At 43.7% G+C, this 26,335-nt stretch overlaps 2 protein-coding genes across 3 annotated transcripts in view; both read right to left on the bottom strand.

The window, feature by feature from the left end:
* LOC127647572 (myosin phosphatase Rho-interacting protein-like) overlaps positions 1 to 16,966 on the bottom strand; it is a 23,620-nt gene extending 6,654 nt beyond the window's left edge. The window contains exons 1-15 of one of the 2 annotated variants that reach the window (XM_052131896.1): positions 16,761 to 16,966; positions 16,335 to 16,519; positions 14,108 to 16,130; positions 13,770 to 13,875; positions 11,491 to 11,562; positions 11,341 to 11,409; positions 6,890 to 6,946; positions 6,739 to 6,807; positions 6,520 to 6,609; positions 6,296 to 6,405; positions 5,802 to 6,213; positions 3,752 to 3,977; positions 3,562 to 3,664; positions 362 to 521; positions 177 to 287 (exon numbers count right to left, since the gene is read on the bottom strand). In XM_052131896.1, coding sequence (XP_051987856.1) covers positions 177 to 287; positions 362 to 521; positions 3,562 to 3,664; positions 3,752 to 3,977; positions 5,802 to 6,213; positions 6,296 to 6,405; positions 6,520 to 6,609; positions 6,739 to 6,807; positions 6,890 to 6,946; positions 11,341 to 11,409; positions 11,491 to 11,562; positions 13,770 to 13,875; positions 14,108 to 16,130; positions 16,335 to 16,434 — 3,708 coding nt within the window. In that variant the 5' untranslated portion in view covers positions 16,435 to 16,519; positions 16,761 to 16,966. The remainder of the gene's footprint in view (positions 1 to 176; positions 288 to 361; positions 522 to 3,561; positions 3,665 to 3,751; positions 3,978 to 5,801; positions 6,214 to 6,295; positions 6,406 to 6,519; positions 6,610 to 6,738; positions 6,808 to 6,889; positions 6,947 to 11,340; positions 11,410 to 11,490; positions 11,563 to 13,769; positions 13,876 to 14,107; positions 16,131 to 16,334; positions 16,520 to 16,760) is intronic. The other variant, XM_052131897.1, reaches the window with a different exon arrangement.
* A 4,942-nt stretch (positions 16,967 to 21,908) lies between these two features.
* Positions 21,909 to 25,833, bottom strand: nol12 (nucleolar protein 12). Its single transcript, XM_052131959.1, has 6 exons — positions 25,666 to 25,833; positions 24,552 to 24,657; positions 24,433 to 24,481; positions 24,077 to 24,219; positions 23,911 to 23,996; positions 21,909 to 23,731 (listed from the first exon to the last, which is right to left on the bottom strand). Exons 1-6 carry the CDS (start codon positions 25,758 to 25,760, stop codon positions 23,524 to 23,526), a joined length of 687 nt encoding a protein of 228 aa, XP_051987919.1. The 5' UTR covers positions 25,761 to 25,833; the 3' UTR covers positions 21,909 to 23,523.
* Between the last annotated feature and the right edge of the window lie 502 nt (positions 25,834 to 26,335).

Raw genomic sequence — 26,335 nt, 5'->3', positions numbered from 1 at the left:
GACACAGTCAAGAAGGTGTTTTATGGGGGTACCTGCACGTTGGTTACACCACCTGACACCTGATTTGGTGGACAAAGGTTTTTCTATATTATTCTATATTTTGAATATGATCTGATTAGCCCACAGATTCACAGGGGTGAATGAAGACAATCACAAGGTTTGAGTAGGATCATCACCTGCGTCTCACACCATGACCGGTCACTGCCATCACTCACTGCATCTGACCCCTGACCTGTGACCACAGACTGAATGACCTTGATCTCCTCTGAGAGACGAGCCTGTAAATCCTACAGAAAGACAAACAGATGATGAAATGCTGCAGATGTTCATGTGTGCTCAGTGTATCACGTGTCTGTCTCACCTGGTTATCTCTCTTGAGCTGCTCTATCTGTGTGTCTCTCTCTCTCATCTGTCTCTCTGTGTCGGTGTTGTGTTGTTGAGCCCGATTCAGTTCCAGACACTTATGAGAGTATCGCTCAGACAAACAGTCCAACTCTCTCCTCAGAGACGACATCTCTGCCCTACACAAACACACAAGTGTTGCACAAGTTAATCAAAACAACTAATTACAGGCAGAGTGATCAGCTGTCACAGAGGCTCAGACGTACATATGAACTCATGTTTACAATAGATCAAATATACACTATGCATTACACTACTTTTTAAAAAGTAATTAAAGTTACTAATTACACTGTAATCCTGCAAACTCTGTCTAAGCAAGTGAGTGTGTTTACACACTGTTGTTGTTTGGCTAGTGTGTGTGTGTGTGTGTAAACACTATTATTATTTGTCCAGTGCGAGTGTACTCACTGTAGTTGTTTGTTGAGTGTGTGTGACTGTACTCACTGTTGTTGTTTATCGAGTGCGTGTGTGACTGTACTCACTGTTGTTGTTTGTCGAGTGTGTGTGTATTCACTATTGTTGTTTGTCGAGTGTGTGTGACTGTACTCACTGTTGTTGTTTATCAAGTGCGTGTGTGTGACTGTAGTCACTGTTGTTGTTTGTCGAGTGTGTGTGTGTATTCACTATTGTCGTTTGTCGTGTGTGTGTGTATTCACTACTGTTGTTTGTCGAGTGCGTGTGTGTGACTGTACTCACTGTTGTTGTTTGTCGAGTGCGTGTGCGAGTCTGTACTCACTGTTGTTGTTTGTCGAGTGTACACACTGTTGTTGTTTGTCGAGTGCGTGTGACTGTACTCACTGCTGTCGTTTGTCGAGTGCGTGTGTGTGACTGTACTCACTGTTGTCGTTTGTCGAGTGCGTGTGTGACTGTACTCACTGTTGTCGTTTGTCGAGTGCGTGACTGTACTCACTGTTGTCGTTTGTCGAGTGCGTGTGTGTGTGACTGTACTCACTGTTGTTGTTTGTCGAGTGTACACACTGTTGTCGTTTGTCGAGTGCGTGTGACTGTACTCACTGTTGTCGTTTGTCGAGTGCGTGTGTGTGACTGTACTCACTGTTGTCGTTTGTCGAGTGTACACACTGTTGTCGTTTGTCGAGTGCGTGTGACTGTACTCACTGTTGTCGTTTGTCAAGTGTGTGTGTGTGACTGTACTCACTGTTGTTGTTTGTCGAGTGTGTGTGTGTGTGACTGTACTCACTGTTGTTGTTTGTCGAGTGTACACACTGTTGTCGTTTGTCGAGTGCGTGTGACTGTACTCACTGTTGTCGTTTGTCGAGTGCGTGTGTGTGACTGTACTCACTGTTGTCGTTTGTCGAGTGCGTGTGTGACTGTACTCACTGTTGTCGTTTGTCGAGTGCGTGACTGTACTCAGTGTTGTCGTTTGTCGAGTGCGTGTGTGTGACTGTACTCACTGTTGTTGTTTGTCGAGTGCGTGTGCAAGTCTGTACTCACTGTTGTTGTTTGTTGAGTGTACACACAGTTGTTGTTTGTCGAGTGCGTGTGCGTGTGACTGTACTCACTGTTGTTGTTTGTCGAGTGCGTGTGTGTGTGACTGTACTCACTGTTGTTGTTTGTCGAGTGCGTGTGTGTGACTGTACTCACTGTTGTTGTTTGTCGAGTGCGTGTGTGTGACTGTACTCACTGTTGTTGTTTGTCGAGTGCGTGTGAGACTGTACTCACTGTTGTTTGTCGAGTGCGTGTGTGTGAGACTTTACTCACTGTTGTTGTTTGTCGAGTGCGTGACTGTACTCACTGTTGTCGTTTGTCGAGTGCGTGTGTGAGACTGTACTCACTGTTGTCGTTTGTCGAGTGCATGTGTGACTGTACACACTGTTGTCGTTTGTCGAGTGCGTGACTGTACTCACTGTTGTCGTTTGTCGAGTGCGTGTGTGACTGTACACACTGTTGTCGTTTGTCGAGTGCGTGTGACTGTACACACTGTTGTCGTTTGTCGAGTGCGTGTGACTGTACTCACTGTTGTCGTTTGTCGAGTGCGTGTGTGTGACTGTACTCACTGTTGTCGTTTGTCGAGTGCGTGTGACTGTACTCACTGTTGTCGTTTGTCGAGTGCGTGTGTGTGTGACTGTACTCACTGTTGTCGTTTGTCGAGTGCGTGTGACTGTACTCACTGTTGTCGTTTGTCGAGTGCGTGTGTGTGACTGTACTCACTGTTGTCGTTTGTCGAGTGCGTGTGACTGTACTCACTGTCGTCGTTTACAAGTGCGTGTGACTGTACACACTGTCGTCGTTTGTCAAGTGCGTGTGACTGTACTCACTGTCGTCGTTTGTCGAGTGCGTGTGACTGTACTCACTGTCGTCGTTTGTCGAGTGCGTGTGTGACTGTACTCACTGTCGTCGTTTGTCGAGTGCGTGTGTGACTGTACTCACTGTCGTTGTTTGTCGAGTGTGTGTGTGTACCCACTGTTGTTGTTTGTCGTGTGTGTGTGTGTGTGTGTACTCACTGTTGTTGTTTGTCGTGTGTGTGTGTGTGTGTACTCACTGTTGTTGTTTGTCAAGTGTGTGTGTGTGTGTGTGTGTGTGTACTCACTGTTGTTGTTTGTCGAGTATGTGTGTGTTTGTACTCACTGTTGTTGTTTGTCGAGTGTGTGTGTGTGTACTCACTGTTGTTGTTTGTCGAGTGTGTGTGTGTGTGTACTCACTGTTGTTGTTGTTTGTCGAGTGTGTGTGTGTACTCACTGTTGTTGTTTGTCGAGTGTGTGTGTGTGTACTCGCTGTTGTTGTTTGTCGAGTGTGTGTGTTCTCACTGTAGTTGTTTGTCGAGTGTGTGTGTGTGTACTCACTGTTGTTGTTTGTCGAGTGTGTGTGTGTACTCACTGTTGCTGTTTGTCGAGTGTGTGTGTACTCACTGTTGCTGTTTGTCGAGTGTGTGTGTGTACTCACTGTTGTTGTTTGCCGAGCGTGTGTGTACTCACTGTTGTTGTTTGCCGAGCGTGTGTACTCACTGTTGTTGTTTGTCGAGTGTGTGTGTGTACTCACTGTTGCTGTTTGTCGAGTGTGTGTGTACTCACTGTTGCTGTTTGTCGAGTGTGTGTGTACTCACTGTTGCTGTTTGTCGAGTGTGTGTGTGTACTCACTGTTGTTGTTTGCCGAGCATGTGTGTACTCACTGTTGTTGTTTGCCGAGCGTGTGTGTACTCACTGTTGTTGTTTGTCGAGTGTGTGTGTATCTACTCCGTGTCTCTCTGCGAGTCGTGTGGTTTTCTCCAGTTCTTCTTTGTATGCTTTCTGTAACGCCTCCATCACTGACATCACAAACACACTGAGTTACACACAACATCACGATATCTGTGCGCATGTAGATGTGAAAGGATGATTTTCATCTGTGTTACCGCGTGCGGTGGCCTCCGTCTCCTCGCGCAGCAGTGCATCTCTTTCTCTCTCCAGTGCGCTGATCTGTTGAGCATGTTGTTTATGCAGCTCCTGCAGCGTCTCTCTGTGCATGCGCTCCATCTGCTGCAGACTCTCACTGCAGCGAGACTCCGCCCCACGACATGACCCCTCCCTCCCCCCCTGCGCAGCCCGCAACTCCACCAGCTGCTGCCTCAGAGACGCCACCTACAGGTGAGGAAACGCAGATGGACAGAGGTAAAGCCTTTTGCAGGTAATGTGTGACACACACATACAGTGAGGAAAATAAGTATTTGAACACCCTGCTATTTTGCAAGTTCTCCCACTTAGAAATCATGGAGGGGTCTGAAATTGTCATCGTAGGTGCATGTCCACTGTGAGAGACATAATCTAAAAAAAAAAATCCAGAAATCACAATGTATGATTTTTTAACTATTTATTTGTATGATACAGCTGCAAATAAGTATTTGAACACCTGTCTATCAGCTAGAATTCTGACCCTCAAAGACCTGTTAGTCTGCCTTTAAAATGTCCACCTCCACTCCATTTATTATCCTAAATTAGATGCACCTGTTTGAGGTCGTTAGCTGCATAAAGACACCTGTCCACCCCATACAATCAGTAAGAATCCAACTACTAACATGGCCAAGACCAAAGAGCTGTCCAAAGACACTAGAGACAAAATTGTACACCTCCACAAGGCTGGAAAGGGCTACGGGAAATTGCCAAGCAGCTTGGTGAAAAAAGTTCCACTGTTGGAGCAATCATTAGAAAATGGAAGAAGCTAAACATGACTGTCAATCTCCCTCGGACTGGGGCTCCATGCAAGATCTCACCTCGTGGGGTCTCAATGATCCTAAGAAAGGTGAGAAATCAGCCCAGAACTACACGGGAGGAGCTGGTCAATGACCTGAAAAGAGCTGGGACCACCGTTTCCAAGGTTACTGTTGGTAATACACTAAGACGTCACGGTTTGAAATCATGCATGGCACGGAAGGTTCCCCTGCTTAAACCAGCACATGTCAAGGCCCGTCTTAAGTTTGCCAATGACCATTTGGATGATCCAGAGGAGTCATGGGAGAAAGTCATGTGGTCAGATGAGACCTTTTGGTCATAATTCCACTAACCGTGTTTGGAGGAAGAAGAATGATGAGTACCATCCCAAGAACACCATCCCTACTGTGAAGCATGGGGGTGGTAGCATCATGCTTTGGGGGTGTTTTTCTGCACATGGGACAGGGCTGACTGCACTGTATTAAGGAGAGGATGACCGGGGCCATGTATTGCGAGATTTTGGGGAACAACCTCCTTCCCTCAGTTAGAGCATTGAAGATGGGTCGAGGCTGGGTCTTCCAACATGACAATGACCCGAAGCACACAGCCAGGATAACCAAGGAGTGGCTCTGTAAGAAGCATATCAAGGTTCTGGCGTGGCCTAGCCAGTCTCCAGACCTAAACCCAATAGAGAATCTTTGGAGGGAGCTCAAACTCCGTGTTTCTCAGCGACAGCCCAGAAACCTGACTGATCTAGAGAAGATCTGTGTGGAGGAGCGGGCCAAAATCCCTCCTGCAGTGTGTGCAAACCTGGTGAAAAACTACAGGAAACGTTTAATTGCAAACAAAGGCTACTGTACCAAATATTAACATTGATTTTCTCAGGTGTTCAAATACTTATTTGCAGCTGTATCATACAAATAAATAGTTAAAAAATCATACATTGTGATTTCTGGATTTTTTTTTTAGATTATGTCTCTCACAGTGGACATGCACCTACGATGACAATTTCAGACCCCTCCATGATTTCTAAGTGGGAGAACTTGCAAAATAGCAGGGTGTTCAAATACTTATTTTCCTCACTGTACATATACACACAGGCTGTTAGTGTTACACAATCACAGGCAGAAACACGCTAAATGACTGTACAGAAGCTCTTTATGAAGCTTACAGCGTCATTTATAAGGTGTTCTATTCAGTTCTCAAAAACTCAGAGTGAGTTTCTCTCATGAGAGCAGATAGATTTGATTCACGCACTACCTCCCTCTCCAGAGCCTGATTGGCTAACGGGCCAGACCGTGCCCCCATCGGTGGAAGTGACCTCATCCCTTTGAGTGGCAGCCGCTCAAACTCCGCCCATTTCCTCTCAATCTCCTCCTCTATTCGTCTCTGTTCCGACAGCTGACCCGCCCCCTTGCGTGACAGCACCGCCTCCCATTGGCTGTGAGTGTCGTCACGCACCCTCTCCTCCTGCCACTGGCTGTGTTCCTTCACCTGCCCCTCCCCTGACTCTCTCTGACTGGCCGAGGCAGGAGTGGAAGGCGTGGCTACAGGTGACAGCTCAACATAGTCAAATTTTCTCTGAGGGATGTTTGCGGTGGAGGCGGCGTCTGATTGTCTGTGTAGTCGATGGTGAATATTTTCTTTATCACCGCTGCAGTCTGGTAACCTGCAGACAAAAAATACACATTCACAATCTGAGTGTGCGTGAGTGAAGTGTGTGTAACAGTGTCTGTGTGTGTAGGACTGACTGTGTAAGGTCTGGAGAGCTGTTCGGTCGAACGCTTTTCCTCAAAACTTCAATCCAGTTCCTCCTGATTCCTGCCGTCATGGCAGACAGAGTGAACATGGCATCTCTCGTCTACAGGACAAATGGAGGAGCTTTTAATCAGCTATCTGAATCTCATGATCGTGTCCCATCAGCAGGAGGAATGCAGCAAGTACAGACATGAACACACAGGAAGTGAGTACTGACCTGTATCTGGAAGCCGTAGTTCTTCTCCACGTCAAACTCACACACTTTCACACATGACTTCAGATCGATCTCTCCGTCCACATCATCTCGCTGTTCGAACAAGAACACATGGTTGACTTGACAGGATTTGTTATTTTTGGGGTGAAATATGAGCTGGAATATGTAAGTGGAGATGCATCTATGTTTACTGTGTGTAACGTGTGTTTAATCGTGTCTTACCTCCTCTGCTGCTGAATCTCTGTAGTACTTCAGTCCAGCATCAGTCAACACAAACCAGTGTTTCCTCCACTGAACACACACATCGACAGTAATGAACACACATGACCATCATCACACACTGACAGGATTATACACACAGACGTGCTCTCACCTCTCCACTCTCATCCAGTTTAGACATCCATCCCTTCTTAAAGTTCAGCAGATCAGGCTACAGACAGAGAACACAAGTCCATCAGTTTAAAGTTGGCATTCACATACACATTAGTGATTCAGGATATTCACTGAGCACAGGAACGAAGAGCGGGACAATGATGGGATGGTGTCTCTATATGACCACAGTTGGAACAAAACGGCGCTCCTGCACGAGACACTGAATAAACAAAAACAGCCAGTTTGAACAGCCCCTTACAGTTGGTGGAGGTCTTTGGCCGTTGCATCTTACTCTCTTATAAACGTTTCTCAGATTATGAGTTGTTTAAATGCTTTGTCAGGAAAGATGTTCAACTTGTAATTGTGTGTCTCGAGATCCTCACGCTTGGTTCTGGTCTGTTGTGTTTCATCTGATTGAACAGCCCCTGACCTGAGCTCATAGTCTGAGCCGCTTCACCCCTGAGTTCAGCCGGATACCACTGCTATCTGTGTGTTACTCTACATGCAACTGTACTGAATAAAACACAATGTGCTATTTCACCGTTATTATGAAGCTTGAGTCTGGAGTAGGATCAGTACCATGTGAACTGTCTATTGAAGCGCCCCCCACCCTCACCTTTTAATTAGGTATGTTCTCGAGTAAGAGTACTCGTTCTGCACCAGCTACTTGGGTATTAAAAACCACTCGAATATTGCATGTTAATTTTCCTTTGTTTTGCCTGCCATGGGCAGCGCTCCTCTGAATCTCTCACAAATCTCGCAGTTACAATGGAATCCACTGGGGGCGCTGTTGTTACAGGTCTTGTCAAGGTGTTGGATAAGAGAAGAAGATGTGTAATCGAGTCTGTGCTTTTAGCCCATTGTACAAAGGTACCTCCGTTTGTTCCTGGCAGGCTGCAGATTCCCTAACCCCACATGGAGCCTGTAAGGCCGAGTACCCTGCCAGGAACAACCGGCAGGTTTCTCCTATGATGGTGCTGCTAAAGTATAATTTATATAACAAGGCATTACTTGTAATATTTTGATTCTTATTGAATTCTACTCTATATTCGGCTCTTGTTGGAATCATACAAACCAACTGACGAGGATCTGCTTTTATTGGTGAACCAAAATGCGATGCAAACTCGGAAGCTGATCAGACCAATATGTGTGTATGAGCAAAAAATCTCTGAAAGCACAGCGCATTTTACAAAAAGCCAACTTTCACCACTGGATTTTCTGAATAATAACATGTGATATTATAAATATATGATTGCCTTTATGTGGTCTATGAGCATTTAGAGTATGCAATACACTCATCCTGTCAGTTTGTGTTGTAAAAAATACTGGTACTTCGGTACAATGACGATACTAAAATTAAAAAAGATGTAACGGTTCAGTGTTTCTGCAGTACCGGTAGTACCAAACACCGTCTCAATCTGTTCTCAGCGTGCAGCATGACTGGCACACGACTGCTTTAAAATGCTCATTTTGAACGCATGATCTATACCCTAGAAACTCCACCCACATTGACAATCATTCATGCTGTACGAGATGACAGAGCAGAGCACTAAACTACTGTAAAGTGCGTATTACATGTAGACTATATATTTATATAATCATAGCATTTGCACTTTAATCTCAACTCAACTTTATTTATATCATATTTAAAACAACAGAGTTGACCAAAGTACTTCACATTAATACATCTGAAACATAACATTTAAAAATGACCACATACACAAACACCAGTAATCTAAAATACAAAACGATGTCCTACATTTCATTCGTCAGACTCAAAGATCAGTGTAAAGAGATTTCAGATGGGACTTTAATGATCACACTGGACCACGACACGAACTGCTTATCTGGAAAAGTGAAGCTTCAGTCAAAAAACACACGTCATAATAAAAGCACGATTCAAAAATAAAATCGAAATGCCTGAAATTGAAGATATTGTGACGGTGATTGTGAACGGTGTAGTAAAATGCAATATTCACTGTAATGCTGATAATAATAAATGTAATGACATGTTGAAAAGTTATATTTTCTATTATTAAATCTTTTAAAAATGTATTTATTAGACACCATTTTGATGCTGAAATTAAACTTGAAGAAATGTTCTGTAAAGTTCTGGAAAATATTAAAATAATTATTATATAATTAAAAATAACTAAACTGGTGTGTTCAATAGCACATTATAATATTAGCATATTTTTGGGTAATATTTTTGCTGTGGTATCAAAACTAGTATCGAGAACCGTGAAATTTCACTGGTATCGGTACTGACGACTGAAGTTTTGGCACTGTAACAACACTACTGTCTGTTACTGTTACTTACTGGTATTTTCAAATATATATATTTTAAGCATAGTTTGTTTAAGTTATCTTAGTTTGAAACCATTCTTGGTAACGTTTGTGAATAAAACAAAATATAAGAATCACGTACAGGTCATACGTGTTATTTTTGACATGCAATTTAATTTACAAATAATCGGGTAATAGTTTTGAGTGGGTTAGAGTACTCGACTATAAAATTACTCAAATGCCCATCCCTAATTCTAATCCGTTTTACTTGATTATACCACTTGCAATGTTTATAGCCAATAATGTTTGCATTTTTATTTTATTGTAAAAAGCAACATGACTCAATTATTACATTTCTAAGAACTAAATGCATATTTTTAACTAGATTTCTAAAAGATTTCTCATTTATAGCACAACCTGGGACAAACTTATGTGTCAATGACCCTTGTATGTGAATGTCAACATTATTTATGTGTGTTTAACACAGAAATCTGTTCTGCTTGTTTCACATGTTAAACATGACAGGAAGAGCTAGATGTGAAAAACACAGGAAACACCAGAGAGTGTGTCAGCACTTTCACACATAACAAGATAAACACACAACAGGGACATACTGCAGTCTGATAATAACACAATTATAATGATATCTTCATAAACACGTATCACCATCAGTCTCAATAACGCGCATGCGCCCCAGTACGGGGTGTGTCACGCGCGCAGAAACACACAAACACAACAAAGAAACTCTCGCTGAAATGAACACTTTGCGCTGAATCAATTCACTTTGTGTACACATCGTGTTTACACTAAGAGCCACGCGACGCGTATTACAGTGAATTAAAGTGAAACTCACCGTCATGATGTTCGAGTCCAGCCAAACACAGATCAAATAAACTCCATTTGATAATGTTTAACACTTCGGAGTATCTTTAAAAGATAAGATTTTAAACTAAGATCATCACGTTTAATTATAATATTAATATTTAAACTATCAATCAGAGATAAAGATTGACGGAGCTCGCGCTGTTGTCGGTGTTACCGGGGCGGATCCCGATCAGAGTTAAGCGGAAGCGAGGTGCCAATCAGAACCGCCCATCAGCACCACAGCAACCAATCAGAAACCTATTCAGCACCACAGCAACCAACCAGAGCCATCCTGTAGCACTACAGCAACCAATCAGAGACCTATTCAGCAAAAAAGCAACCAACCAGAGCCATGCAGCAGCACCACAGCAGCCAATCAGAAACATATTCAGCAACAAAGCAACCAACCAGAGCCATACAGCAACACCACAGCAGCCAATCAGAAACATATTCAGCACCACAAGAACGAACCAGAGCCATCCAGTACCAATACAGCAACCAATCAAATCAGCTCATAGTAAAACATTTGATAGAAGTAAACTCGCTTTCTAAACACGTTACTGAAATCATGAGGGGGAGGGATAATTATTTAAAATGTACACTCAGTATTTTTGAATTTGTCATCTTGGACTTACACTAGGGAACTATTTATTTGGTAGAAACGGGCCACTTCTATTTGAATGAATGGGAGAAATTAAAACGCTAAACTGTCATTGGCACGGTCAACGGATGTAGAACGGAAGTCCCGCCTTACCGTGCGTTCACACCAGAAGCGGCGAGAGCGTCAAAATTCGCTCTGGCTGCCCTGCACGAGCGTCCTCGAGCGTTGAAGGCAGGGCAGCCAGAGCGAGTTTTGACGCTCTCGCCGCTTCTGGTGTGAACAACGTACGGTTCAACGCTCGTGGACGCTCTGACGTAGTTGAAATAGGCGGCAACATTTGTAAAGAATGTTTTGTGAACTATATTTAAAGGGGCCGCAATTTAAATATCCAGACATGTCGACGGTTACAAGTAAAAGAGCCAATCACCTTTTAGAAAGAGTCTAATTTCATGGCTGTTACTGAGATAAGTGAGTAGTTTTCGGCTGGTCATTTCATCCAAACATGGCCGCTTCCAGGAGAGGACCCTCTCCATTTAGAATAAAACAGCTTTTATATGGTTACTGATATGACTGGTGTCTTCATATCAAGTGAGTGCCAAATATTTGTATCAAAAAATAAGAACATGTAACAAAAGATAAATCTAATTCAACTTAATAAAAGTAAGATAAAGATGTTGTGTGAGTGTTTAGCTTGTTCATGCCTGTTGGATGGATTCTTCATCAGTCTGTTCCACACTGCAGGAGAAATACACTGATGGTCTATGAGCTTTCTGCAGAACAAACAGACACATTGAGCAGTGTTCATTGTCAAACATTGACAGACAGACAGGACTTGGGTCGTATTACTGTACCTGGTTCTGTCCTGATGTTCTGGATAAGTTCCAGCAGATGTGCATCTTCTCTGTGGTTGGAGTGCTCGCTCTCTGTCATGTCAAACATCAATAATTATGTTGGCTTCTACAAACTTGGTTTAGGGTTTTTTTTCTAAATCCCAAAACCAGGACCAACATATATTATTTTATTTTTTTTTATCCCTTTTTCACCCAATTTTGGAAAGGCCAATTCCAATTACTTCGTAGGTCCTTGTGGTGGTGCGGTTAGTCCGGGTGGTGGAGGATGAGTCTCAGTCGCCTCCGCTTCTGAGACCGTCAATCGGCGCATCTTATCACGGGACTCGTTGTGCATGACACCGCGGAGACTCACAGCATGTGGAGACTCATGCTACTCTCCACGATCCACACACAACTCACCACATGCCCCATTGAGAGCGAGAACCACTAATCATCACCACGAGGAGGTTACCCCATGTGACTCTACTGTCCCTAGCAACCGGGCCAATTAGGTTGCTTAGGAGACCTGGCTGAGGTCAGCACACACTGGATTCGAACTCTCAACTCCAGGGGTGGTAGACAGTATCAATACTCGCTGAGCTACCCAGGCACCAGGACCAACATTTCTAAAACTTAACTTTTCCTACAACTTTCAAGCTACATCCACCAAACTTGGTACAGACTTTCAAAGTGTTCTGGAATAGTGTGCAAGGTCTTTTCTAACTGGTCTGAATTATGGTTTTTGCACAGCGGATGATCAAATATAAGGAAAAATCCCATAGACGTACATTGGCAGAATGTACAAATTGACCAACGGAATGTTCGTAAAATTAAACTCCAACTGGCAAAAAATGAAAACGTAAACAAACCCTCAAAAGGCCCTTGATCTGCTTTAAGTTGTTGTCTGTTTAGCTTTCTGATGGTTAATCTGACTATCTATAGCTTCTTTTCCACCACTGGGCTGAACAGTTCTCATTCCAAAACCGTATAGTTCTGTGCCGATCCAGGCCAGATGGCATGGTTAAAGTTTCTTTTTCCACTGTGGTGCGGTGGTGTGAGAGGTAAACATGGTAGTGAGAGTGGGATGATTACATATTCCAGTTTTTAAGACTATTTTTCCCTGGTTTTACTTTGATAACAAACAGCAAAGACAGAGACCATGTCGCAAAAATGAAATGAGAAAAAGACGAGAGGTTTACTATCATTTGTGAGAGCTTGTGTTTGCCACCAGACACAAACATGCAGAAAGTTCCTAGACTAGCTAAAAATGATATTTATTGACAAAATAATATATGAGAATATATTGATATATTTAGAGTTTAAATTAGCTAGTAATCTAATTCCCTGATGAAAAATGCGTGTAGAAAAATAAGTGTAGACTACAATACTAGTTAAACTATGATCATAAAATCATGAAGACACAATAAACGAGTCACCATGTAGTTGAGTACAGTTAGCTAACAGTGCCGAGAACGCTTTATATTCTTGCCGTGCTGAACCGTGCTTTAGTGAAAATGTTACTGTAACTGTTCCATACCCTGTTCAGAACCATTCAGCCCAACAGTGGAAAAATGGCTAATGTGACAGTCTGTCTGACTGTTGATCTAGCAATTTGTCTTACTGTAATGTTTGTATAACCATCAAACTTCTACATTTAAAACTAGTTTAAACTTTTTTGACAAGGCTTTGTTAAGCCAACATCAGAGTTTGTCTTGACAAATAATAATGTAGATAGTCTAGTTATCCAATGAAAAACAGTACATCAGCAGTGTTTAGACAGGTTAATAAGCTCTCAATCCCAGTTACCCGTACAGACGTGTGTTTGTTTGTGTTTGGGGTGGGGGGGTCCTGACGATTCAACTGTAAAAATAATTCATTAATATATACATTTAATAATTTAGCGGACGCTTTTATTTAAAAGCGACTTACAAATGAGGAATATCACAAGCAATTTATCATACAAAAGCAACAATATGTGCAGTATCGCACTGCCAATTTCAGGAGTGAGCTTGAGTAGTACAGAAGTTAGAGAAAAGGTAGATATATGCAGAAAAGAAGAGAAAAGAGAACAGAGTTTTAAAATGAGAAATGCCTTTGTTGATGGTTGTGCTCTAGGTAAGTGCTTGTGGAAGAGATGTGTCTTCAGCTGATTCTTGAAAGTTGATGGTCTCAACAGTTTGGGTGGAGGTTAGAAGCTTAATGGTTTTTGATGCCTTTCAGGAAAAGCTGGTCAGTACTGAGCTGGCAGACATGTAACCTGTTCATGGTGACTAACTATAACTGTTTAATTGTTTATTAACCTGTGTATGAAGGGAGCTGGAGGAGTGAGCTCTTGAGAGTGTACCACTGTCTCTTTCATCCTCTGCTTCGTCCCAGTCTGAGTGAGGAGCTTTGGTCTGAGAGTGACTGGAAACACGCACACACACAGTTTCAGTTAATGTTCATGTAATCCCCATCTGCTCTGAAGATATAACTGCTGAATTAATGATGGTGTAAAATACTTGATTGTCCTCTCTGAAAGCCCAGAATTTTTTCTGCGCATTTTTATCTGTAAAAATCTAGTTATTCTATTTTTAGACTTTGATTTTGAGATGATATGCTAACCCTTGAACTAGCAGTGATCAGATTTTTTTTCTACCTGGCTGGTTTGTAAAGAGGTTCTCGTCTCTGTCGGCTCTCGATTCTTCCCAGGTGACTCTGATCCTCCCTTTGGAAGACTGTTTTGACCTTCGGAAGATCTGCCATCATGGTGTATTCCTCCCGGTTCAGACCTGAAGACCCAGCTGAGAGATGACTTGACTCAGAATCCATGGAGCTTTGAGAGGAGGTGTGTCTTTGCAATGGAGGGGAGGGGCTTCTCGTCAGTGATCGGTGGTTTTTAGGGGTAGTATTTTGAACCTCTTGCCCCAGCCTTACACTACTCCTCCTGCTTTCGTTTTGTGAAGTTTCCCGGACAACATGAGTGGATTTCTGAGAAGAGCTGAATTGTTTCTTCTCACTGCTGTGGTGTGAGGGGGAGGAGTTACGTGAGTCTGATTGGTTGAGGAGAGAGTGTGAGGAGCCTCTCCAGTGACCCGATGAAGGATTTGAATCCTGATGTGATTGGTTGCTCATAGTGTTTCTTACATAAGAGGTGGAGTCAGTTCTGTCACTCATAGTGTTCCTCAGAGGGGTGTGGCATGCAGGGTCATGCCTCAGTGTAGACATAGAGGAGTTTCGCCCACTTTCTGACTTGCGTGGAAGAGATTGGTTAGGAGCATCATTTCCCCACCTTGAAGAGGAGGGACTGTGGCTCTTGAGTCCATGGCTTGAGGAGGATTGCCTTGTTTCGGTTTTACGGATCAATGATTGTCCAGAGTTTTGGTAAAGAACTCTTCTTGGGGAGGAGTGTCGGCTGTCTTGGTTGTGGCTGTGAAGGGAGCTCTTTGCTTCTGATTTCTTTAGTCCCAGTTGGCTTTGAGCTTCATAGCCTTTCCTGGATGGTGAAGGACTTTTTTTGTCATGACTCCACCCCTTTGAAATGGATATTTTCTCTGATTGGCTTGGGGTTCCATAGCCTTTCCTGACTGGAGTCGCACTGCGTCGACCCTCTTGAATCTGTCTCTCTGATCTACTAGTCTCAATACTACCCATTGGGGTCTGGCTTCTTGTGTCATAGCACCTCCTTGAGGGGGATGAACTCTGTCTGTCATGACTGCGCTCGTATGGAGGGCTTTTTGTTTCCGTTTTCCAAACAGCATTTTGACCAGGGCTATCATAACCATTCCTGGAAGTTGAGGAGCTACCGCGGTTCTCTATAGACCCAACGATAGAGCTGTTGGTCTCAGATTTCCGTAAAGTGCCTCTCAGATCCATGTGGGACAGTGACTTATTGACACTAATGACTGTGCTCATGGTGCTTGCAAGTGATCTGAAGTTTTTCTGCATGCCTCCAGAGTAACTGTTCCTTGATGGAGTGCTCGATGCCTGTCCCTGCGAGACACCGCTAGACCGAAAACCAACCATGTTCAGGGAGGAACTGGACTCTGCCCGTCTGAATGGTGAAGCACTACGGCTGGGAGAGGAGGACTGTACCAGGCTAGGACCTCTTTGGGAAGAGCTGAGCATTCCTGGCTGACGGGTGGGAGATGACACACTGCTAGGCCGAAAACCAACCATGTTGAGAGTGGAGCTGGACTCTGCCCTTTTGAATGGTGAAGTACTATGGCCAGGAGAAGTGGACCGTGACAGGCTGGAACCTCTTTGAGAAGAGCTGAGCATTCCTGGCTGGCTGGTAGGAGATGAGTGTACATTTCGTCCACCTTTTCGGCTTGAGGTGATCAGCGATTCAGCTTGTTTGAAAGGGGTGGGACTCAGGGACCTGGGACCAGCAAGGGCTTCCACTTCTACATTGAGATCCAGCAGCTCTGGTGTATAGTTCATAGGGGGTAACTCAGGATTATGAATCTCAGAGGTTCTCCTTTCAGAAGGGACACCCAGATCTGGGTTCCGAAACGGAATGCTGGCTTTGGGTTCTGGGCTTTTGTTGCTGGGTAGGGGGTGCCCTCTCTCAGAATGCCGATAAGGAGCAGGAGGGCTTTTATCACTGAATGCTCTGCTACCTGCAGCTCTACCCAGAGAGGAATTTCCACTCTCCCGTTCCCTCCTGTCTTTAACGCTACCTAGGAACAGAGAGAGACAAGATCACCATCTAATGTTAATATGTGAAATAAAACACTGTGCTCATGCACTGTGACACAACCCTCAGGTGTGTTGGAAAAGCCCATTGTAACCCTACACTACCTGACACCTCAAACTACCACTCTAACTATCTGAACAACACCATGAACTGCTCGATTGGTAACTGGATATGGTGTTCTCCTTACCGTGAGAAAAACTGAACTGCCCAAAACTATCATGGCCATGGGATATCTCTGTCCAGCCTCGGGGGCTTGTCCGGTGTGGTGGCAGATCCAAACGGGTCATTCTGTGTCAGGATGAAGGCTGATGAAGGAGGTTGGAGTCTTCCTCAGGACTGGCAGAACTGCTACATATGGAATCGTCACATTGACTGAAATGAGAGAGAGAAGGATAGGATATCACAACAGAAATAAAAAAAACGACAACCGACAGAGTGCAAAACAAAACACTCTTAGACCAAATTACTTTTATATATTTATTATTAAATATATAAAAGTAGTATATAATACAATGTAAATGATGTAATCTTATATCTGATTGTCATCTTAACAAAACATATCAATCCAATATTCACACTACTTGACATGTATTGAATGCAGTTCCAGTCTTACCTGTCAGAGCTCTGATCGTCGTCTCCCTCACACAGCTAGAGGTCACAGTCGGGACTTACAATCCAGAGGGAGCTGTCCTCAAAGCCCCGCTCCCCTCTGCTGACATCACAGTAGCTGCTCACCACTGAGAGCACATCAGAGTCATCCTGACTGGCCAACACAGAACAGTCAGCCAATCAAAGGGCAGCACAATACAGGTGATGTTACAGATCTGTGTAACCCATGGTGTTTAATGGAACTTTGAGGCATCAGAACCCAAGTTTGTTGAGTGCATCTGATGCTGTGCATTCATCTTTTACTAAAGTGATTTATACACCAGCAATGTGAGGGCTTGTTTGATTTTATGAATCACACAGTCTTCAGCAATAACAGATATGTCCAATGTTAGTGTTCAGCTTTGCTGCAATTGCATGAAATAAGATGTGATCATGTTTCAGGCCATCTGACTAAAACGGCACTCAACATGAAGTATCTCACACATACACACACACTGTACTGGTTTAGAGTTTCACCGCTGTAATTTGGTCTAGTTTGTGGCTAGTTTGTGACTCTTCACTTTAGTTAAGTGAAGAGTCAGCAGCTGAAATATCAGTGATCATCATAAACAGACACATTAAACTTCCCTGAGATCTCTCTTCAGGGTGTGAAAGTGCATTTTATGACTGGTGTTTACTAAGTCCATAAACTGCACAGGTTAACCTTACACGCACATTATATGTTATTCAAGGACCCGGTAGCAAGTCAAGTGTCAAATGGTTTTTTATTGTCATTTCAACCATATACAGTTAGTATAGTACACAGCGAAATGAGACAACGTTCCTCCAGGACCATAGCAGTCGGAGAACACAGACTAGCTCCTTGCAACTTTCGCACAGTGCCTTACAACACCGCACAACCCCACCCCCCATCTGACGATCCCTGAGCTCTGCGTAGGGCATCAATTTGGCCAGCGGTCCTGCACACTAACACTGAGACTTTCCTGCTCATCATGACCAACGATTTGGAGATTTCTGTCTTTCCTCATTCATGTGTACAGAAGCTGTTTGTGTATCTTTACAAAACAGCTTCCCTATAGTGTTTTTTAAAGATGGCCTCCAGTGGACTGACTCGCCTTGAAAAAGACTTTGGTTAAAGTCTCTCTGTGAATGTATTGTGTTACTGTGATGCCCAAAAAAGAAGAACATGATCTGCCTTCATGCATTATTAATGAGAATGAGCAGACACACACACACATACTCGCACACAATCCACTGTCCTATATTACCTTAATTGCTTTATTAAGATCCACTCACAAACAGTTTAGTCTGTATCTGTCATTGTATTTATACAGCATGAATCACACAGTCCCTTACTCCACACACACACACACATCCTATTGGCTGACAGTGATGTTGTGTGTGTGTGTCTTTTGTGTGGATTAAATATCAGCAGCTTTAAAATGAGACACACTGCTGCTGTTAAAGGTGGTTAACTACACACACATCAATATCACGCTTTTAAACACACATAATGTCTGAAGATTGTACTAAAAAACATCAGACACATGCAAGAATCTCACATAATCATGTCCAAGACATAATTTACCCCACAATCAAAAGAAAGAAAGAATGTATTTGGTAAAAATACATTGAAGCCCTTTTAAGAAAAAATTAAGATTTTTACACCTCATTTATTGTACAATAATTCAAAAGAAAAATCTCAAATCTCATTATTGTAATGCTGGGCATTTTTGTTTTGAGTTTGTAATTTTCATTTTAAAATAATATAATTTCAAATAATTTACAGTAATATTTTCAAATTTTATTAATTAAAATGTGATGAGTGAATTAATGAGTGAATTAATTTGTGCATCACCAAACAAGATAAAAATAAACATTGTTTTCAAACAGACTTCTGAATTTATCGAAACATCAAAAGCCACAACATGTTTGTTAGATCCTATACCAAATAAGCTCTTAAAAGAGGTACCTCCTGTAATCTCAAAACCTCTTCTTAATATCATTAACTCCTCGCTATCCTTAGGACATGTTCCAAGAAACTTTAAAATGTCAGTTATCAAACCACTTATTAAGAAGCCATAATTTGATCCTGGAGAACTTGCTAATTATAGACCGATTTCAAATCTCTCGTTTATGTCACAAATACTAGAAAAGGTCGTGTCCTCCCAAATATGTTCATTTCTACAGAGAAATAGTATGTATGAAGAATTTCAATCAGGATTTAGGCCTCATCACAGTAGAGATTGCACTTATCAGAGTTACAAATTACTTGCTCTAAAGCTCTGGGAGGATGTCCGGCAAGATCAACAAATAAACTTCAATTGGTTCAAAATGCAGCAGCCGGAGTGCAGACGAGAACCAAGAAATATGATCATATTAGCCCCATTTTATCATCGTTACATTGGCTACCTGTTAAATTCCGTATTGATTTTAAAATACTGTTAACTACATACAAAGCTTTGAATGGTCTCTGCAGTACTTAAGTGATCTTCTACCACGCTATATTCCAACACGTTCATTAAGATCGCAAAATTCTGGCCTGTTAATAGTACCTAGAATATCAAAATCCACAAAAGGAAGATGATCCTTTTCATATTTGGCTCCTAAACTATGGAATAGTCTCCCAAACACTGTTCGAGATGCAGACACACTCCCTCAGTTTAAGACTAGACTAAAGACTCCTCTATTTAGCCAGGCATACACCTAATTTATCCTCCAACCCACAATTAGGCTGCTTTACTTGGGTCTGCCGGAACCAGAAACAGTGATCATGATTTATAACTGCAATAAATTGAATGGCATCTATGCTTACATCTTTTTATTTGTTTCCCTGTCTCAACCTCGGGACTCCTATCCTGAGGTCACCAGAACCGGCTGGATCCAGCTCCATTCCTGCTTCATGATGGACTCCACTGCTACATGTCGCTGAATGATGATGACTAAATGCAGCCGGTGCCAAACATCACTTCAGTCTATTATGATGGACTTCAGACGATGAACTGATGCCAACTCCAACCATAAGACATGGAATACTTCATATGCCATTGCCTGAACCTTGGATTTAGGATGGACCACACCGAACCTCACCGAAATTACCGGCCAGATTGAACTGTGTTTTACATCCCTGATCTCTGCCTGCATCACCTCGGTCTATTGATGGACTACAATCTTGAAATGGAATATATAGACTAACAATGACCAACAAAAGCCTTCATCAGCCAATTAACAAGGACAATTGCATCTACGTGAACTTCTGCAATTAATCAAGATGGACTTCAAAGACATTAATCATTAATCTTACAGTTCAAACACAATCGATGTTTAAACACTGACCCTTAACCCTTAGTTTAATAATTTTAAAGCATGACTTTAACTATAAGTAATATTTACATTATATTCATGATGTTAGTCAGAGGGGAACTGGCCCCACAGTGAGTCTGGTTTAGGGTTAGTCAGAGGGGAACCGGCCCCCACAGTGAGTCTGGTTTAGGGTTAGGGTGGGGTTAGTCAGAGGGGAACTGGCCCCCACAGTGAGTCTGGTTTAGGGTTAGGGTTGGGTTAATCAGAGGGGAACTGGCCCCCACAGTGAGTCTGGTTTAGGGTTAGGGTGGGGTTAGTCAGAGGGGAACTGGCCCCCACAGTGAGTCTGGTTTAGGGTTAGGGTGGGGTTGGTCAGAGGGGAACTGGCCCCCACAGTGAGTCTGGTTTAGGGTTTGGGTGGGGTTGGTCAGAGGGGAACTGGCCCCCACAGTGAGTCTGGTTTAGGGTTAGGGTGGGGTTGGTCAGAGGGGAACTGGCCCCCACAGTGAGTCTGGTTTAGGGTTAGGGTGGGTCAGACGGGAACTGGCCCCCACAGTGAGTCTGGTTTAGGGTTAGGGTGGGGTTAGTCAGAGGGGAACTGACCCCCACAGTGAGTCTGGTTTAGGGTTAGGGTGGGGTTAGTCAGAGGTGAACTGGCCCCCACAGTGAGTCTGGTTTAGGGTCAGGGTGGGGTTGGTCAGAGGGGAACTGGCCCCCACAGTGAGTCTGGTTTAGGGTTAGGGTGGGGTTAGTCAGAGGGGAATTGACCCCACAGTGAGTCTGGTTTACGGTTAGGGTGGGGTTAGTCAGAGGGGAACTGGCCCCCACAGTGAGTCTGGTTTATGGTTAGGGTGGGGTTAGTCAGAGGGGAACTGGCCCCCACAGTGAGTCTGGTTTAGGGTTAGGGTGGGGTTAGTCAGAGGGGAACTGGCCCCCACAGTGAGTCTGGTTTAGGGTTAGGGTGGGGTTTGTCAGAGGGGAACTGGCCCCCACAGTGAGTCTGGTTTAGGGTTTGGGTGGGGTTGGTCAGAGGGGAACTGGCCCCCACAGTGAGTCTGGTTTAGGATGGGGTTGGTCAGAGGGGAACTGGCCCCCACAGTGAGTCTGGTTTAGGGTTAGGGTGGGGTTGGTCAGAGGGGAACTGGCCCCCACAGTGAGTCTGGTTTAGGGTTTGGGTGGGGTTGGTCAGAGGGGAACTGGCCCCCACAGTGAGTCTGGTTTAGGGTGGGGTTGGTCAGCGGGGAACTGGCCCCCACAGTGAGTCTGGTTTAGGGTGGGGTTGGTCAGAGGGGAACTGGCCCCCACAGTGAGTCTGGTTTAGGGTTAGGGTGGGGTTGGTCAGAGGGGAACTGGCCCCCACAGTGAGTCTGGTTTAGGGTGGGTCAGACGGGAACTGGCCCCCACAGTAAGTCTGGTTTAGGGTTAGGGTGGGGTTAGTCAGAGGGGAACTGACCCCCACAGTGAGTCTGGTTTAGGGTTAGGGTGGGGTTAGTCAGAGGTGAACTGGCCCCCACAGTGAGTCTGGTTTAGGGTCAGGGTGTGGTTGGTCAGAGGGGAACTGGCCCCCACAGTGAGTCTGGTTTAGGGTTAGGGTGGGGTTAGTCAGAGGGGAATTGACCCCACAGTGAGTCTGGTTTACGGTTAGGGTGGGGTTAGTCAGAGGGAACTGGCCCCCACAGTGAGTCTGGTTTATGGTTAGGGTGGGGTTAGTCAGAGGAACTGGCCCCCACAGTGAGTCTGGTTTAGGGTTAGGGTGGGGTTAGTCAGAGGGAACTGGCCCCCACAGTGAGTCTGGTTTAGGGTTAGGGTGGGGTTTGTCAGAGGGAACTGGCCCCCACAGTGAGTCTGGTTTAGGGTTTGGGTGGGGTTGGTCAGAGGGGAACTGGCCCCCACAGTGAGTCTGGTTTAGGATGGGGTTGGTCAGAGGGGAACTGGCCCCCACAGTGAGTCTGGTTTAGGGTTAGGGTGGGGTTGGTCAGAGGGGAACTGGCCCCCACAGTGAGTCTGGTTTAGGGTTTGGGTGGGGTTGGTCAGAGGGGAACTGGCCCCCACAGTGAGTCTGGTTTAGGGTGGGGTTGGTCAGCGGGGAACTGGCCCCCACAGTGAGTCTGGTTTAGGGTGGGGTTGGTCAGAGGGGAACTGGCCCCCACAGTGAGTCTGGTTTAGGGTTAGGGTGGGGTTAATCAGAGGGGAACTGGCCCCCACAGTGAGTCTGGTTTAGGGTTAGGGTGGGGTTGGTCAGAGGGGAACTGGCCCCCACAGTGAGTCTGGTTTAGGGTTAGGGTGGGGTTAGCCAGAGGGGAACTGGCCCCCACAGTGAGTCTGGTTTAGGGTTAGGGTGGGTTTAGCCAGAGGGGAACTGACCCCCACAGTGAGTCTGGTTTAGGGTTAGGGTGGGGTTAGACAGAGGGGAACTGACCCCCACAGTGAGTCTGGTTTAGGGTTAGGGTGGGGTCAGCCAGAGGGGAACTGACCCCCACAGTGAGTCTGGTTTAGGGTTAGGGTGGGGTTAGACAGAGGGGAACTGACCCCCACAGTGAGTCTGGTTTAGGGTTAGGGTGGGGTTAGACAGAGGGGAACTGACCCCCACAGTGAGTCTGGTTTAGGGTTAGGGTGGGGTTAGTCAGAGGGGAACTGGCCCCCACAGTGAGTCTGGTTTAGGGTTAGGGTGGGGTTAGTCAGAGGGGAACTGGCCCCCACAGTGAGTCTGGTTTAGGGTTAGGGTGGGGTTAGTCGGAGGGGAACTGGCCCCCACAGTGAGTCTGGTTTAGGGTTAGGGTGGGGTTAGTCAGAGGGGAACTGGCCCCCACAGTGAGTCTGGTTTCTCCCAAGGTTATTTTTCTCCATTAATCAACATTTTATGGAGTTTTGTGTTCCTTCAGTCGCTTTCAGCTGCTCACTTGGGTTATTAATACAATTATTATTTAATTACTTATTTTTAAACACGATTAACAATCATATATTATCTAAATACACAATGATGATTCATCAACATTATAGTTTTATCATCTGTAAAGTTGCTGTGAAACGATGTGTGTTGTGAAAGGCCCTATACAAATAAAATTGACTTGAGTCAAAATACTGCAATACATCTGAATTATAATAGTTCATATATTTATAATGATTTTAATTATTATGGATTATATTGAGTTACCTTTATTTGTAGGCCTTTCTTAGCAAATACTGATACATGTGATTATTTTAATTATGTTATTAATCCGTAATTTGTAAAAATTGGAATCGATTGATGACCCTCATTCATACTCTCATGTCCTGATATCAACAGGCTCCGAAAACATAAAAAGACATTAAATGCAACACATCAAGATGGAAAAGATCTCTTTTTAATGTCTCTTTAAGTAAATACAAACACGGAGTTAACGGTCAGTTCATCGAGCGTGTGCTGGTGTCTTGGGTCATTCTGACCCAATAAAACGGGTTAAATGGGAGTCAGTGGGCGGGGCTCAGTCCTCACCCCGCCTCTTCCTGCCTGTCCGTCTGCGTCGCTCTTTCTTGGTGGTTCTGCCGAGGCGGAGCTTGTTGTCTTGAGTGAATGACTTCCTGTCACCCTGCCCATTTCGACGCCTCATTTCCTGTTTCCCATTGTGCTTCTGTTTGCTCTTTTTCGTCCGTTTAGTGTAAAGATGCAGCGACGCCGTAAGCGACTGAATCCTGCGGACAGAACGTGAAGCTGTTGTCGGTAGCGGTTCTGATCGGATCCGAAACATAAGGGCTGTCCATTTAACATGCTCATTTATCTTTAAGGACCTTTCTCAGCAAGTATTGGTTCCAGCATTCATTCAATCAAAAAACAATAATGATCAGTGAGAAATGAGTGAAGCTGACTGTACTTTTTAGAGAGGATGGGGTTCCCGGATTTCTTTGGAAGAGCCGTCACTTTCTCTTCATCCTTACCTTCCTCCCCGTCTTCAGCATCCTGGAGAAACACACACAACATCGGATCAATCCAGACCGCTCATAAACTGCATTCAAACAGAACGGATTCGGTTTCTTCACCTGCACTCTTTCTGGCTCCAGTAATCTCTCTCCTGATAGGTCCAGGTCACTGATGGTCGTCACGGTAACGGTGTGGTTGGGGTGATCGTACTGAACGCACTCGCTGGTCGCGGTGATCGCGTCTTCCAGTTCATCTGCCTCATCTACACAACGTAAACACAATAGATATGTTTATGTATAGTAAGGAATCTGCGTATCACATAGTGTAATACATTATTATTAAATGTTTTATCATACACACTGGTGTGACAGAATCACTTCCCAACCCTGTCTGTGTAAAGTAAAATAATGTAATTTTTTTGTAACATGTCAAAAGTATTTTACCTGACAATCTGAACCTGACTATGGAGACTCACCCAGAGCTTCCCGTCGCTCCTTCAGCATCTTCGTGTATTCTTTGTGTCTCTGGGGGAACATCAGAGATTCAGCAGCGGCTTCACACACACATTATCATCATCATCATCATCATCCTCACCTCCTCGCGGACTCTCTTCTGCTCCTCCTTCAGCCTGTTCTTCATCTCAATCAGTGCCAATTTACGCCGCTCCACTTTCCTCTTGTGGAATCCCGTCAGGAATTCTCTAAGACAAACACAACGTTTCTCCAGCTGAACGTCAACATTCATATTTACTCAGAATCATACTAATATATTACTATAAATAATATATTTAGAGTTATGCTAATTCATTTGGAATAAAAAGTAATTTCAAAAACATGTGAACACAAAAGAAGATGTGTAGAAGAATAGTTCAGCTCTGTTGGTCCATACAATGCAAGTGAATGGTGGCCAGAACTTTGAAGCTCTAAAAAAGCACAAAGGCAGCATAAAAGTACTCCAGTGGTCTAATCCATGTCTTCAGAAGGAATATGATAGATGTGGGTGAGAAACAGATCCTTTTTAACCATCAAGCTCCACTTTGACTTTCAAATGTTAAATTGAAGCTAAACAGGCACCACATGTGACTTTTAGATGTAAACGTTAAAGTGTGAGTGGAGATTTATAGTAACAAATGACTTAAATATTGACCCGTTTCTCACCCACATCTATCATATCACTTCTGAAGACATGGATTAAACCACTGGAGTCTCATGGATTACTTTTATGCTGCCTTTATGTGCTTTATGGAGTTTCAGAGTTCTGGTCACCATTCACTTGAACCCATAGAGCTGAAATATTCTTCTAAAATGTTTATGTAAATGATGAGCAAGGACTTAGTGTGGTCTATCTGATAGGAATCTGGAAAAATCCCAGACTTCCAACGAGGGAATGTTCAGATGGGCAAAGACTAGTGAACTCAAATGTAAACAAGCCCACAGAAGGACGTCAATATGCCTTTAAATCTCTCGTCTTTATGTATCTAGAGAAACTTTCGAATTTCATTATATAATCAGCGTACTTTTCTTCAGGTTTTGTTCAAATAAAGAAGTGTGAATGTTCATTTACGTTTTGAAACTCCATATTAGTTCATAAACAAACACACAGAAATGACGGTGTATTAAAACATAGAGAGAGCGTTTGCATTATTCAGATCATCATCATGTGTTGATTCATATTTAAACAGATGCAGTTATAGTTCATCCTCACTTACTGTCTGTCTTTATCGTCGAACATCAGCACACATTTCCTCTGTTTCGCTGAAGATTTAAACTTTGATTTCTGTTTAAACTGCCCGTTTTTCACCATTTTCGCGATGTTATTAAACACGTGTGACACGCTCCGTGTGCTACTTCCGCTTCTGGGAACGACCGGAAATCCAAAATAAAAGTCCGATATTTAAAATAAAAGATCCGATGAAAATCCTTTCCGTTCATCTCTTTAGTTTTGGTATTTAGCAGGTATTTATATTCGAAATGTACAGTCTTTCACTTCCTGGCGAAAAGTCCAAAATATAGTCGTTTAAAAGCCGTTTTGAAACGATGTGCTCTGTTAATGGCGCTATACAAACACTGCATTGTCCCTTTAAATGATATGACCAACTCCCCAACAAACACAGAACGTTCCCCTAACGTTAGCGCGTGGTTCCTGTTTGGTCCTTTTTTGGGAAATAAATTCCTAACGTTCTAAAAACGTTCTCTTTAGGTTCTTTATCTTATAAACATATACTAATGTTCCCAGAACATTGCAGGGTGGTTGTGTGGGGTAACCTTAAAATAACGTATACAGAATGCTCTCTAATGGTTATTTTTAGGTTTTATATGTGATTCACATTTTTCAGAATATTTCATTATTTTTTCAGAGAGGTTGATAAACAAAAAAGA

Source organism: Xyrauchen texanus, chromosome 8 (assembly GCF_025860055.1).
Source record: "Xyrauchen texanus isolate HMW12.3.18 chromosome 8, RBS_HiC_50CHRs, whole genome shotgun sequence".
NCBI classification, from domain to species: Eukaryota; Metazoa; Chordata; class Actinopteri; order Cypriniformes; family Catostomidae; genus Xyrauchen; species Xyrauchen texanus.
This window is presented reverse-complemented; position numbering and strand designations above follow the sequence as displayed.